General features: G+C 41.9%; 1 protein-coding gene across 3 annotated transcripts; it reads left to right on the forward strand.

Annotated features, from left to right (window-relative positions):
- The first annotated feature begins 589 nt into the window (after positions 1–589).
- On the forward strand, positions 590–14,639 carry caprin1a (cell cycle associated protein 1a). 3 transcript variants are annotated; one of them, XM_078247780.1, is made up of 17 exons: positions 590–740; positions 2,258–2,392; positions 3,453–3,515; positions 3,774–3,860; positions 4,350–4,591; positions 4,790–4,872; positions 4,988–5,155; positions 5,246–5,298; positions 5,433–5,516; positions 5,632–5,793; positions 8,026–8,134; positions 9,241–9,302; positions 10,974–11,105; positions 11,409–11,568; positions 13,545–13,733; positions 13,860–13,966; positions 14,051–14,639. In XM_078247780.1, the coding sequence occupies exons 2-17, from the start codon at positions 2,258–2,260 to the stop codon at positions 14,135–14,137; spliced, it is 1,923 nt and encodes a 640-aa protein (XP_078103906.1). In that variant the 5' UTR covers positions 590–740; the 3' UTR covers positions 14,138–14,639. The 3 variants fall into 3 exon arrangements, with proteins under 3 accessions (XP_078103906.1, XP_078103924.1, XP_078103915.1); XM_078247789.1 differs by lacking the exon at positions 590–740 and adding an exon at positions 835–889; XM_078247798.1 differs by lacking the exon at positions 10,974–11,105.
- Positions 14,640–15,028: the final 389 nt, after the last annotated feature.

Raw genomic sequence — 15,028 nt, forward strand, 5'->3', positions numbered from 1 at the left:
CGTTTTTCTAAAATTCTGTTTTTCCACATACATTTTGGTCTCATACATATTTGTCTGTTTTGAGATGAAAGCAAGCATTCAAAACAAAAAGTGCATTACATAATGGACACACTTTCCCATGAATAAGGTGAAATCACTTTTGACAGAGAAGGAGTAATATAAAGAAAATGTAAAGAGGGTTATGGAGGGGGGGATGCAGCCACACCAAGTGCTGCACCATCAGTTCTATGTAGGATGATGACTACTCTATCCATGTTAATATATATTTTACTGTCAGGCAATCTTGAGGTTAGCAAAGGGGTCCTTGTAGCCGCTAACGTTAGCGAATCCAACATGGAATCCAATAATTTTTCCAAGGATGGTGATGGCGACAATATGGGGAAGGCATGACCCGCCCTACTCTTTCTCTGATTGGCCAATACTCGTTACCTGCTCTGGTTGGGTTGGTTAGGTTTAGGCAACAAGAGTGGGATTTGTTAGGTTAGGGTATTGATGCCTGGATATGCCAATCAGATTCAGAGTAAGTCAGAGTAGGGCGGGATATGCCTTCGTCATCCTGGGAAAGAAATACTCGCCTACAGTTAGCTAGCTAGCTCATCAGCAGCAGCTAGTCAGACAGTGGCTAGTGTGAGCCTGAGCATCCTACTAGAAAAATACGACTGAAATTAAAAGATACTACTCTTTTACAGCCAACGTTAAATCCGACAAAAGAAATCTCTTTGAAGACAAAGAGTATAAAGGTATGGGATTAATGTCATCATCAAGAAATGGCTGTTAAACCTGTATTTGTTTAATAAATCGTCTTTAGTCGAGACGCCTGTACAAAACGAGTAACGTTAACGTTAGTCGCAGCGTCCCGAGATGGTCTTTGTTCTGCACAGTTAAAAAGGTTATTTCGACGACATTTCTTTTGTATGAACCTAAAATAACGTTAACTGTTTTTATTGATTTAGTTTTAACTGACCCCTGGTTACCTCGGGTTTTATAAACGGCCACGCTAGCTTCTCAGCTAACAATGGGACAGGGAGATAAGGACCAGTGCTTGCTTATTAAATTAAATTGATTTGATTTGATGTAACGTTAACGTAGCTAAGTGAAAGGCTAAGATTTTTCAACGTTAACTGACATTGCGTTAGCTAGCTAGTTATCTACGTAACGTTATTGCTAGCATCTGTAAATAAGGTTAGCCGGTGTCTGGAAGAAAGCTAACTTTAGCTATGGATTTTAACTTTAAATAGGCCGACATTTTAACTTGTACTTACTTCCTTTGTCAAATTTCTAATTTAGTTCAGCCTCTTTACAAATATCTGATCTCAACTAACGTTAACCATTAACTAAGTTACTTAGCTAGCAACTGACAAGATGCTATTCCTTAGCAGGGTAAGTTAAGGTTAACCATAATAACCTGTTTTATTCGTTCCTTTGCCCAAATCAAAGAGGTTTGACTTGCTCGATCATCACATCGGTATCACACACCCTGGCCCAGTGTTATGATTTTGAGTCTGGCTACAGTATCCTGATGTAAACCCTAGACGAAATTAAATACATTAAGTTAATCAAAGCAATGCCAGCGCTGTTTGAAACATACCAACATTAACGGTACTTAAAATGAACATCATCCTGGGTCCTTCTGGGTAACCTCAGTGTCAGATTCCTTCATATGAGTCTGGTGGCTGTCGTTCGGGACTAGAGTAAATGCGATTTAATGACAATGTTTACAAAAACTGAAAATGGAAATAGAAAAGGAAGCTGTTTCTGCAGTATAGAAGGCTTTATTAGTAAATGTTTCCTGAGCGCCTCTCACACAGATCCATGTACACACACACACATACATACATACATACTCAGAGAGCCCTTGTAGCACTCAAATGCTTTTTATTTGTCTCAATATAATACACATAATTGAAAATTGTAACCCTGTCTTAATGCCAATTATCTTATTGTTACATTGTATTGGCACAACAAACGGCTTATAAAGTAATACAAATGTTAACATAATGACTTAGACATGTCTGTACATGTATTAGTAATACATATCCAAATTAGAAACGGCAGTTGTTAAAAAGTATCAGTTGTCTATACAGCACGACAAAAACCCTAATTCGTCTGCCTTATCATTAGGTGTTTAGAATAGAGCAGTCCATGTCGTGTGCACTCCTTACAAAAGATGGACTTCTACATCGATATAGTCGCTGCCTATGCTCAGGACTGACAATGTAAAATATTTTAATGCGTTTAATAAATGTTCTCTCCATAGATGCCTTCAGCGATGGTTGGCAACAATGCTGTCCAGTCTGCTATTCCAGACCTGGGAAATGGAAGTAATTCTGAGGCCATGAAACAGGTTCTTGCTGTGATTGACAAGAAGGTTCGCAATATGGAGAAGAAAAAGGTATTTCTAGTTCAGTAGAATAGAAAATGTGTCGCTGCATTATTTTCTTGTTTTATTCAAAGCAGTGTGTTATATTTGTGTTTAGTTTGAATGGGTTGTAGTCAATGTCCTCAGGCTTTTTTTTTCCATAGGATATGACATACTTATACCTCTTACTAATTTGGGAGACCAAAGATGAAGATAACTACTGTAAGTTGAGAAAGGTTAGAGTAGGCACTGTATGTCAGTGGGTTTACTAAGTACTAAGTAAGGGTTTACTTACTCTTCTAGTAAGTTGTGAATGCTAACCATTGTTAACTGCCTGTCAGTGAACAGCAACTGAGCCTGTCCCTGTTTTTTTTTATGCTGGCAAAACATAGCACCTTGGTCAGAAATGCCTAAACATTCTACTAAATACTGTTTTAGATTTTTAAGATTCAGAGAGTTTGCCTCCAGCAGCAGCCAATTATTTGTAGGGGTGCACCGATCCGATATTAAGATCGGATATCGGTCCCGATATTGACAAAATAGCTGGATCGGGGATCGGAAAAATTAACAGATCCCCAGGCCGGTCCAGTTTTGTTAGTTTTTTTCCCTCTGTCGCACGTGTGTCGCATGCTGGAAGAGTTGAGTGTACAAATAAATAAGAATTCAATACATTACATCTATGTTATTTTGTCTTAGTTAGGAAAGTAATGTTTAGTTAGGAAGGTCTGGTGCCTTTTAGTCTCTTCCACATGATGGAAGGAAGGTGGGAGGTATACAGTGTATTATTAATTCAACAACGGTATCGGATCGGTATCGGGTATCGACAGATGCACAAAGCCCTGGCATCGGGACTGAAAAAGTCGGATCGGTGCATCCCTAATTATTTGTATGTCTTGGTTACAATCCTAGGTCTTGGGCCTAGTTTGTCCTTACTGCTATAACTTGTGTATGAAAAAAAAATCTATTCAGACTACTAGATACACAATTACTTTAAAAAAACACATTGATAATTAAGGCTCTCTCGCCCAACTGTGTGAGAGCAATTGCTGTTGTCATCTATCTTTTCATTTCATGTTTCTCAAAATTCTTACAGTCCAAACTTGATGACTGTCAGGCAAGGAAGAGTAAGGGAGAACAACTGAATCAGGATCAGCTGGTAAGATAAGACACTATTAGTTTGTATACAGCTTTGTTTTATTGCAATCTGCTCCAATGTAATCACAATGAAATCTTTTACACCTACATAATAAAATAACAAATAATAACAGATACTTTTTTTAAAATCCCATCAGTGTTATCAACATTCTGGAAAACAGTGCATTTATATCTGTTACTGTATCCTGTTCTATTAGAGGGAAATCCATTTTTAAATTGATACACAAATCTCAATTGTCTTTCCATGATGTACCTGAAGGATGCCTTGACAAAGTACCAGGAGATCGCCAACAACCTTGACTTTGCTCGAGAACTACAAAAAAGCTTCCTGGCATTGGGTCAAGAGGTGAGTCCTGAGTTAAGATTGTTCTCATAACTTGCTTATCGGTTATCATTTATTTTAAATGTTTGCGCGGTGTGATATGGCTCTTGAGTAACATTTAGTGCTTACAAAATCAGGGAACTCTGTATTCTTTCTCAGTCCCCATTCTTTTTAAAAGCAAATTCTATATCAAGATCTTGCTTACAAATATCACGGTTACCACGACCTGTAGTAACTGATACCATACTCCAGGGATAAGACTTGAGGCTGCATATCATAACAACCCACCATGACAAGATTTTACTGAATACAGACTGCCTTAGAAAAGCTTGAAATATTGGAGGTCGTTGAGAACAGGAGAGTGGTTGGCATTGATCAGCGGTACTTGTTAGACTCTGTTCACTTTAGACTTTACAAGTGCAATAATGTACAGGGTGAAACTTGACAAGGTTATGATTTGTTTTTGAAACCAAATGCACCAAAGTGTGTGTGTGTGTCTGTCTGTGTCTTCAGATTCAAAAGGCAGTGAAGAAGACGGCTAGACGGGAGCAGCTGCAGCGGGAGGAGATGGAACAACGGCGGCTGAAGACAGTTTTGGAGTTTCAGTTTTTACTGGACCAGTTGGGAGATGACAGTGTCAGGCAGGACCTTAAACGGCCTGATGCGACTGGTTCCACTTTGCTCACTGACGCTGACCTCACGTCCCTTGATGAGTTATACAAACTGGTGGGACCTGATAGGAACTATGACGTCAGGTATGAGGTGCCACTAATATTTAAGTGTGCAGTGGGCACAGTATAATTATCACTGCTTATATATGTTGTCTAAATTATGGTTATGTGTGTGAATGGGCGCATTTGTTTAACTTCTAAGCTCAGCAATTAAGGATATTGAAACGGAGGGCCAATAGCATTTTCCCAAATTGTATATTTACCCTGTTGTGTATCTTGCAGGTTGACTGACCAATATGAAGAGGCCTCGGTACACTTGTGGGAACTGCTTGACGGCCGAGACAAGGCCGTGGCAGGGACAACATGTAAGTATTTTCATGGCACTCGATCCCCCACCACATAAACCCGATTCATTTGGGTATACATTTACCATTAAGCCATGCTTTTTGTTTTGACTTGTCACTCTTGTCTTTGTTCCAGACAAGTCACTGAAGGACTCTCTGGACAAAGTGCTGCTGAGTGGTTACTTTGACAGAGCACAAACTCATCAGAATGGGGTGTGCGAAGAGGAAGAGGAAGAAGAACAGGAACAGGAGGAGCAGACTGTGGTGGCTGAGTCTAAGGCTGGGAAGCAGCCATCAGAACCTGGTAACTAACAACACATTAGCAGATAGGTTATATATATCTGTCTCTTTTCCTCAGTAAGAACAGTGTCGTCACATTTGCTTTTTTCTCCAGAAGGAACAGCTACTGAAAAATACACGGAGCCAATTCCAGTGGAAACCACAGAGGTGAGATTTCTGAAGGTTGCATGAATAATGCATAACAAATCCCACATATCACAACTTTGCATTTGAAAGTTGTTTTTTTCTTTTTTGGTTTATTACATTTTCTTACTTTTTTTATTTTATTTCTTGTTTTATAGTTTGTAAACAGACAGTTCATTCCAGAAACTACGTACAGCAGTACAGACAAAGACCAAGTGGAGGAGTGGACAGTGGAGGCTCAGGTAATACTACACTACTGCATCACCACAGTTCTTAATGCCACTGTGCAGATTTCTCAACAGCTTGTATTTGCATGTACTCTAATGTGCCTGTCACATGTGTCTGTGTGTTGAACAGATGGTGAATTCCCTCCAGCACCAGCCCCCTGCCCAGCTGGCTACAGAACCAACCGTAACTGTGAACCATGGCACTCCCCCTCCGCCCGCCGACCCAGTGGTCAGGAAGCAGGTAGTGCAAGACCTCATGGCCCAAATGCAAGGGACGTACAACTTCATGCAGGTAAAAAGGTCCAGCATATACTGTACTGTCCAGCTCGGTACTGTTACTAAAGGTCCTGACACACCAACCGAGGGCCAAAAACTAGTGGCGACGAATGCCGACTGTGGCGTCGCCTCACGTCGGCCCACGGCGCCTTTTGTCTTGGCCAAAAATTAGCACAGCAACACATCGCAGAGACTACAGCCAACGGCCAAGTACCACGTACGTTCTGTGCATGAGTGAGAGAAAATAACTGTCCATACCAGCAGGCGGCGGTAATCTATTCGTCATTCAAAAAGGGAAACGGAATACAAACGTTGGTACGTATGATACCCGCAACAAACGGCGTTTGCACGAATCAGCAGCGCCTAGCCTACGGTTCACTAGCCGTCGGATGACAGCGGACACCAGGAGATTGGCTAACCAGACTGTCCATCTCCTGGGCTGTCATCCGTTCTCGCCACTAAGAATTCTCCCTACGGTGTGAGCGGCCAAGCTCGAACGGTCGGCTACTGGCTTGTTAGCTAATGTTAGCTTGCTAATTCCACCCACCCATCATGCCTTCATCCTTTCAGAAAATTAGCCAAACAAGGTTGTCACTCATATGGCGATAGCAATGTGCTTTCGTATGAAACAAACTAAATGAAACATTAAGTTGTTACATTTTGACCAATTTAGAGGCCGGCTGGCTGGCTAGTAAGCTAGCTTGAGGGTGCAGAGAGAGGGAGGTCTATTACGTTCTTTATATTAAATTTGATGGTATAGAATATTTGTTTATTAACGTTAGTTTATTTTGTAATGTGTAGGTATGTAGAGATCTTTTAAAATGCATGTTTTGTTAAAATATATATACCTACACAAGTAGTTATGTATATCTCGTTGTACGTTTGCCATTTTATGGACACAATGTGCAAAAATAGTTATTCCAATCGTTCAAACCTGTTTTTCTTTTGTTTGTTTTTTAAGGAAAATTAAAACGTAATTTTTGGCCAGTTTTGACAGCTCTTATGTGTTTTGGATTGATAGATGAAATGAAAAATGGAAGGAGCCTTATGTGTGCGCTCTCACAGTCGTTTGTTTGCTTTCCTCACTACCGTTTTCAAGCTGAACATCCAGTCAGATGGATTGGCTGTTCGGCCGACACCGATTTAATCGGCCGAAAATGGCCAAAGCGTGGTGGCAGTGTGGGACACGCCACACAAACTAGGGCAATGGTCGCAGCGCCCATCTTGGACCAACGGCCGGCGGTCACCTTGGTGTGTCAGGGCCTTTTAATGTGTTATGCATACATTGAGACATACCTTTTTATTGATTAATGTAATGAAAGCTAGGGTTGGGTGCCAAATCGGTACTTTTTTGGGTACCGACCGAATTACGTCTGTACTGCCGCGGACCAATTCACGTTAAATCCAACGGTGCTAAATTTTGGTACCTATAAGCGCGAGCATATCTGTGCTTCCTGCATGTTGACAGAGAGCGGGGCTCCCACACACACACACACACACACACACACACACACACACGCAGAGCTGCGAAAGGAGCAAAGCTATGTCGCCTCTGCAGTTTAAGTCACAGCAATGGCGATAAAGCGGTTGCAAGTGTCGTTACACTTTTCAAAACTCCATGCAGACAGTGTCCACTGCAATATAATATAATGGCGAGCTGAAAGTGGCCGCGGTTATTTTTTACAACTGAAATTATTTTTATTATAGAGGGAAAGTACTGAAAAGGTACCGTTGGGTACTGGAACCGAATTTCAGGTACCGGTGGTAAAAATGAACGGTACCCAACCCTTGTGAAAGCTTTGTCTCCTTTCAAATGGAGGTTACTGTCAAGCAGTCAGGTACAGAAAGGACTCTGTAGAACAAGTGTGGACCCAGTGTCTTGTTGTGATACACTTGAGTAAAGTGTGGGGCACTTTTCAGAAACTAAATTATAATGTCTCACACATAGCAACACACTTAAAAACCAACAATAATACAGTGAAATGGAAAAAACTTAGGTAAAAGATATTAAATGGGAACAGATTAAGAATAAAATATGATAAAGCAAATTCCAGTAAAATAAAAGTATTTTAGGAAGAGATCTAAAAGATGACTCAGCCAGCCTCAGCATTGAATCTTGAATCATTTCACTGCCTTGAGTATGTCAAATGAGTTAAAGGGTAGTGTCCAAATTCCCTTTGTTCCTGCACTGTCCCTACATCTGATCCATGGCCCCAGTAATACATTTACTTTTGTTTGGTTTTCCTAGGACTCCATGTTGGAGTTTGATGGCCAGGCTCTGGACCCAGCTATCGTGTCCGCCCAGCCAATGAAGCCCGTACAGACTGTTGACCTACAGCAGCTGGGCTGCCCTTCAAGTGAGTACCAATAAAGTGATGGAGCGAGGGATCAGAGAGAGAGAGTGACTGCGATCTCTTCGGAGCGAGTAGCGACTCCAGTCATAGTGAGAGAAACAAAGTGTCTCCCCTGTTCTTTCTGACCACGGTGGGAAATCTGGAGCAGGAAAAGTTAACCCTCTCCTTGATTTCATGTTGTTTATGGAGAAGGAGAACCAGGAAATGAGTCGGGGGGGAATGCAACGCTACCAAGTGATGTGTATTTTTCGAGAGGTGCATCAAAGAGTATAGACGTAACAAGAGGTGAAACTCAATAGAACGTTGTGCTGCAGCAGTTACGTCTATACTCTTTGGGTGCATGTCGGGCGGGATACAACGCTTCACAAATAAAACAAAATATCGCATAATTATTGTGAGACTTTAGGTATAATATCGCGCAACATGATACCGCGATATTGAGTCGATATATCTTGCTCCCCTAGCGTGCGCACATTTGAATAATGTCGGGCTGTAAACGGGTTCAGGCTTTTAAACAGCTGTCGATCAAAATTTACTTGTCAGGCTCGGGCCGAATTCTGTCGGGCTCGGGCCTTGTCGGGCCGAACTTTTAAAGGAACACGCCGACTTATTGGGACTTTAGCTTATTCACCGTAACCCCCAGAGTAAGACGAGTCGATACATACCCTTCTCGTGTCCATGCGTGTTGTAACACTGTCTGACGGTTCCACTGGTAGCTTAGCCTAGCACAGAACCTGCAGGTAACTGGTTCCAACTAGCCCACTGCTCTAAATAAGTGACAAAATAACGCCAACATGTTCCTGTTTACATGTTGTGATTTGTAGAGTCACAGCGTGTACAAAAAACAACGTAACATGAGACAGAGCCATCTTCTAACCGTAAACAAACCGGGAACTATATTCTCAGAAAGGCGAAGCTCTGCTACTTCTGCTACTTGGGCGGAGTGATTTGCTTTGCAGCAAGCCTTTGTTTGTTACAGCTCGTGGCTGTAATCGGGCTATACATATAATTCTAAAAGCGTAATGCACCAGTTGACGCACCATGCGTAACTTTGTTGACGCACCATGCGTAACTTTCCCCCCCCCAATGTTTTATTTTCTTCCAAACAGCCCACACAGAATCCAGACATTCTCAAACGAGTGCAGTGCCTGGACCACAGGAATCCTCGCAAGTAAGTAGAGTGGAAGCACCAACAGGAAGTGGTTGTTTTGACCACTCTTTCGTGGTTATTTCTTGTATTATCTTGCAATTGCAACGTGGATTAAATGTTATGCTCTCTGACATGTCATGATTTTAATTACAGGTGCTGGTCATATAATTAGAATATCATGAAAAAGTTGATTTATTTCAGTAATTCCATTCAAAAAGTGAAACTTGTATAATGTATACATTCATTCCACACAGACTGATTTATTTCAAGTGTTTATTTCTTTAATTGTGATTATAACTGACAAATAATGAAAATCCCAAATTCAGTATCTCAGAAAATTAGAATATTACTTAAGACCAATACAAAAATAGGATTTTTAGAAATGTTGGCCAACTGAAAAGTATGAACATGAAAAGTATGAGCATGTACAGCACTCAATACTTAGTTGGGGCTCCTTTTGCCTGAATTACTGCAGCAATGCGGCGTGGCATGGAGTGGATCAGTCTGTGGCACTGCTCAGGTGTTATGAGAGCCCAGGTTGCTCTGATAGTGGCCTTCAGGTCTTCTGCATTGTTGGGTCTGGCGCATCGCATCTTCCTCTTCACAATACCCCCATAGATTTTCTATAGGGTTAAGGTCAGGCGAGTTTGCTGGCCAATTAAGAACAGGGATGCCATGGTCCTTAAACCAGGTACTGGTAGCTTTGGCACTGTGTGCAGGTAGATTATGTGCCTCTCCTCTCTTCCTCCAGACTCAGAGACCTTGATTTCCAAAGGAAATGCAAAATGTACTTTCATCAGAGAACATAACTTTGGACCACTCAGCAGCAGTCCAGTCCTTTTTGTCTTTAGCCCAGGCGAGACGCTTCTGACGCTGTGTCTTGTTCAAGAGTGGCTTGACACAAGGAATGGGACAGCTGAAACCCATGTCTTGCTTACGTCTGTGCGTGGTGGTTCTTGAAGCACTGACTCCAGCTGCAGTCCACTCTTTGTGAATCTCCCCCACATTTTTGAATGGGCTTTGTTTGACAATCCTCTCCAGGGTGCGGTTATCCCTATTGCTTGTACACTTTTTTTCTACCACATCTTTTCCTTCCCTTCGCCTCTCTCTAATGTGCTTGGACACAGAGCTCTGTGAACAGCCAGCCTCTTTAGCAATGACCTTTTGTGTCTTGCCCTCCTTGGGCAAGGTGTCAATAGTCGTCTTTTGGACAGCTGTCAAGTCAGCAGTCTTCTCCATGATTGTGTAGCCTACAGAACTAGACTGAGAGACCAATTAAAGGCCTTTGCAGGTTTTTTGAGTTAATTAGCTGATTAGAGTGTGACACCAGGTCAATATTCAATATTGAACCTTGTCACAATATTCTAATTTTCTGAGATACTGAATTTGGGGTTTTCATTAGTTGTCAGTTCTAATCATCAAAAGTAAAAGAAATAAACACTTGAAATATATCAGTCTGTGTGGAATGAATGTATACATTATACAAGTTTCACTTTTTGAATGGAATTACTGAAATAAATCAACTTTTTCATGATATTCTAATTCTATGACCAGCACCTGTACTATGAATTACAGGGAGATATTTTATATATGATGATAATGTAGATTTAAGGTGAAAAACCTAAGATCCCTATCACTCCCTCTGACCTCTCCGCAATCATTGTTTCCTTGCCTTCTGAATTCCCCCCCCAGGCCTTGATGTCTCTGTCATCTGAGCAGTCCCCAGCCCCGTGTTCCCTGTCCTCTGCTTTCCCACCTGTCTCCAAACCCACCCACACTGGAGGAATCAATGTCAACGCTGCGCCCTTCCAGTCAGTGCAAGCGGTACGCCTTCGATCTGGGTCTAAGTAAACAATATACCGGTGAACATGTTTGGACTTATTTAATATATTCTGTTGGACGCTGTCCGGTTCCGTACTTGTTTGTACAAGTTAAGGGTTAGCAAAGTAAATCAAATATTTAAGGCCATTTAACATGGCATATTAGTAGCAGTAAAAAAACTGGTTGATTATTTGTGCCCCATCTAAACAACGATTTAACATGTCCCCTCATGTTCCACACCCGCTAATCGTGGTCCCCAAATATTCTATGGTAATTGTGATACAGAAAATGTTTCTCCCCCTTCAGGTATTTAATCTGAATGCACCTGTACCTCCAGCCACTGATGGCCAAGCAGATCCTCTGAAGCAGCTCAGCCAGTTCCCTGGTGGCTACGGACCGGGCTTTAGCAGCCAGTCAGAGTGTACTGTAGACCAGCCTGACATTCCACAGGAGACATTACAGCCAGGTGAGGGTATAGCTTTGGCTGGTTGCATATCTCTCTGACCTTCTTTGGCATCACCCGCCAGTATACGTAAGTATTAGGCCGCGTTCAGACAGCCTGCCTCAGCCACCTGCCGGTCCGACAAAAATGCTTTCCATTTATTTTGAATGGGGTTATTGCGTTTAGGCTGCGGCGGGGGTTGCCGCAGGGGGGGACACTCCAAAAAACGCAGCGGCCCTGCAACGAAAAGTTAAGACCGACTCAACTTTTTGAAAAACACAACCCCACGTCACGCTGTGGTGGCCAATCATGTAGTCAATATCCACAATGTTCCACTTCCGGGATTGCTCCGGTGCCGCCGGAAATTCTGTCGGATTTCGCTCTTTTCGGCCGGATGTACGGTACCTTCTGCTTTCTTTGTGTTGGAAATTTAAACTCTGGTCGATTTTATTATGGTTAACTGCTCCTCAGATCTCTGCCGGATAAATCCAGACAGCTAGCTAGACTATCTGTCCAGTCTGAGTTTTCTTTTGCAAGACTAAAACAACTTTTGAACGTACACGTTCCACCAAAACAAGTTCCTTCCCGAGGCTATTTTGCAGCGGCACCGTGGCTCTTCCCGGTGCTTAGCACCAGCCATGACGACTGTGATTGGTTTAAAGAAATGCCAATAAACCAGAGCACATTTTTCTCCCATCCTGGAATGCTGTGTGGACTCGCAGCGCTGTGGAGGGAAGGTCTGGCAAAGAGAGACCACTAATCGGTGATCAGACTTGTCGGTGTGTTTTGAGCTATGGTTTGAGGCGGGGTGAGAATCCCGTACAGTTATCAGGAAACACAACTGCTTATCGCTTATTACTGCTTATTAATCCTAACAACAAGAAAGGGGGGTTGTTTCATTGACACTGCCCCAGCCACACAACCCTGCGGCCAATCGCCGGATTGCTTTTTTTGGTCTGAAAGCCCCGTCAAGAGGAACAATTTGCACACATTTCAAAGTTTTTTTCTTTTTATGGATTTGTATAGAGCTCCGTTAACCAATAAAGATATTTTATCTTGTACGATCAATATGTTATGTTAATAGACAATATCTTGTGTGTACAGTGAAATATTTTGTGTGCACAAGGTAAAAATAATGTTAGGATTTCAGGGGGCTTCGTGTTGCAAGACATGATATCCCTTCGGTGACAATAAAGCTGAAATAGGAGTCGATCAGCATGCCATGGGGCATAGAGCTTCATCTTTTTAAGCTTGGATAAAGTTATTTTAAAGTGCCCATATTATGAAAAAAACACTTTTTCTGGGATTTGGGGTGTTATTTTGTGTCTCTGGTGCTTCCACACACATACAAACTTTGGAGAAAAAAAAAATCCATCCATGCTGTTTTGAGTGAGATGCGTGTTTCTGAATGTGTCCTGCCTTCAGTCTCCAGGTGAGCTGTTCAAAATCTGCACAGCTTTTTACGTCACTAGCGGAAACGAGGTGGCTAACCGTAGCATGCTAGCTCGTTCTGAATGGCAAAACACTGCTACAACACACACTAGTTCACCATAATCTACAAAAGAACTACTTGCATGTCCCTATTCTGCAGGTATTTCACGCAAAGTTGGAAGTGCGCCCTCGTTTAAAAGAAGTCTCCCAGCTAATCCTGCCTTGTACTACTGAAGTTGTAGAAACAGCTAGCTAGATGATGTGATCTTACCTAGCTACTGCGCATGTACGCCTCCCAACAAGATGTTACAGCAGTGAGAGGTCTCACTCTGTAGCTAAAACAGAGACCTGAACACAGGGTGAAAAGAGGAGCTGCAGCAGTGTGCAGTACAACAAAAATATGGCGTTTTTTGAAAATGAAACCATGTAAAGCTATTCTGGTACAACCTCAAAATACAATTATGAACCTGAAAATGAGCATAATATGGCCACTTTAAACTGCATAGCTAACCACCCTACAGTGCATCATAGACTTGTAAAAATCTCCTGTTTTGTTTGTTTCTGTCCAGTTGTTGGTGGGTTCCAGCCCCAAGACCAGGTCATGCCCTCAGCAGGAGGCAATGAAGAGTCCCCTCCAGGCGCAGTGTTTGGACAGTCGGGCCAGTCCTTTTACAACAGCAGGGCTGTGCCCAGGGGTGGACCCAGGAACGGCCGCGGCATGATGAACGGATACCGGGGCTCCTCCAATGGATTTAGAGGTACAAGCATCAAACAATGTTTTACAGAGATAAAGTTGTCGTGTGGCCTCATGATTCACTGTAATGACACAATACATGTTGACATTACTCAAGTCAACTGTTCATTGTAATGTATTTTGTCATAAGGGGGATATGAAGGCTATCGCCCTCCTTTCTCAAACGCTCCAAGCAGTGGTTATGGTCAAACCCAATTTAACACGTCTCGGGACTATTCCAATAACACCTACCAGCGGGTAAGAGTTCATTTCATTATTATAATATTACCAAAAAACTTGTAAGATGGACAGTTTATTGTAAATCCCTGTTGTTTCTTCAAGGAGGGATATCAGCCAAACTACAAGCGGGGAGCTGCCCAAGGACCTCGAGGTTTGTCTAGAGGAAATGCTCAAGCAATGCGATCCTAAAGGATCCTAAAGACCGTCAAGTCGCGCCACGTTTAACATTCAGGATTTTTGAATGTGTTCGCCCCAAACTCACTTTTATAACAATGTTTTGTTTCTCATTGGTAATCTTATTTTTTTAACTCTTGGCCTACTTATCAGAGTCAGCTTTGGTCTAGATCAGCTCAATGTTCTAACACGAAATGCTGAACTTTACCACATGTAGGATTATCAACAAGTCTGTGATATAAACAACAAATAGATATTCCTGTAAACTTGAAAGATTTCATTAATTTATTTTTTGTACAAAATAAATGCAAAAAATACCCTGCCACTGTTGATCTGATTACATGAGTATGATTTTCTTCTGCCATGTGCTGTCAGCTATTTTTTCCTCTTGATCTTATAATTTTCATGAAGGCATTTTTTTTTTTTTTTTTTACCCCTCTGTCACCTCTTGCGCCATCACCTCTTTGTACGCTGATGTTATTGGTTGAGACTGTTTCAATAAAGTTGTGTTCTATTACCTTCTGTTTAATGATACTGCTTTCCTGCTTTAGTGTGCATTTGATGTTCTAAATTCTGCTATTTTAATTCTATGTGCTTTAATTCTGTGTGCTTTTACATGTCAGAGTCTTTCAGTTGTTGACTATTGGTGGTTTGGCGATATGGGTCCTGCATGTCACTCAGCCCTTCAAACCTATGACAGATGGGAGTACCAGTACCAGTAGTCTGTCTTCTGTCAACATTCAGGTAATTAAAGGCACTATGTGTCGATTTATAGCATCTTTGATGGTGTAAACCTTTGTAGAAAAACAAGACAATCCCAGGGAAACGGTGCAGTCCGTTGTGACATGGATTGTACTACATGCATGTACAGTCAAATCAAGACATTGGTACATTACTAGTACATGC

This window comes from Sander vitreus, chromosome 1 (assembly GCF_031162955.1).
Source record: "Sander vitreus isolate 19-12246 chromosome 1, sanVit1, whole genome shotgun sequence".
Classification (NCBI taxonomy): domain Eukaryota; kingdom Metazoa; phylum Chordata; class Actinopteri; order Perciformes; family Percidae; genus Sander; species Sander vitreus.

Bases quoted from the DNA above. Each gene is read 5' to 3' on its own strand.
- caprin1a (XM_078247780.1), top strand. From the start codon at position 2,258: ATGCCTTCAGCGATGGTTGGCAACAATGCTGTCCAGTCTGCTATTCCA. The intron at 8,135-9,240 runs GTGAGTACCAAT...TCTTCCAAACAG, and splicing joins GCAGCTGGGCTGCCCTTCAA to CCCACACAGAATCCAGACAT. The intron at 13,734-13,859 runs GTACAAGCATCA...TTTTGTCATAAG, and splicing joins CTCCTCCAATGGATTTAGAG to GGGGATATGAAGGCTATCGC.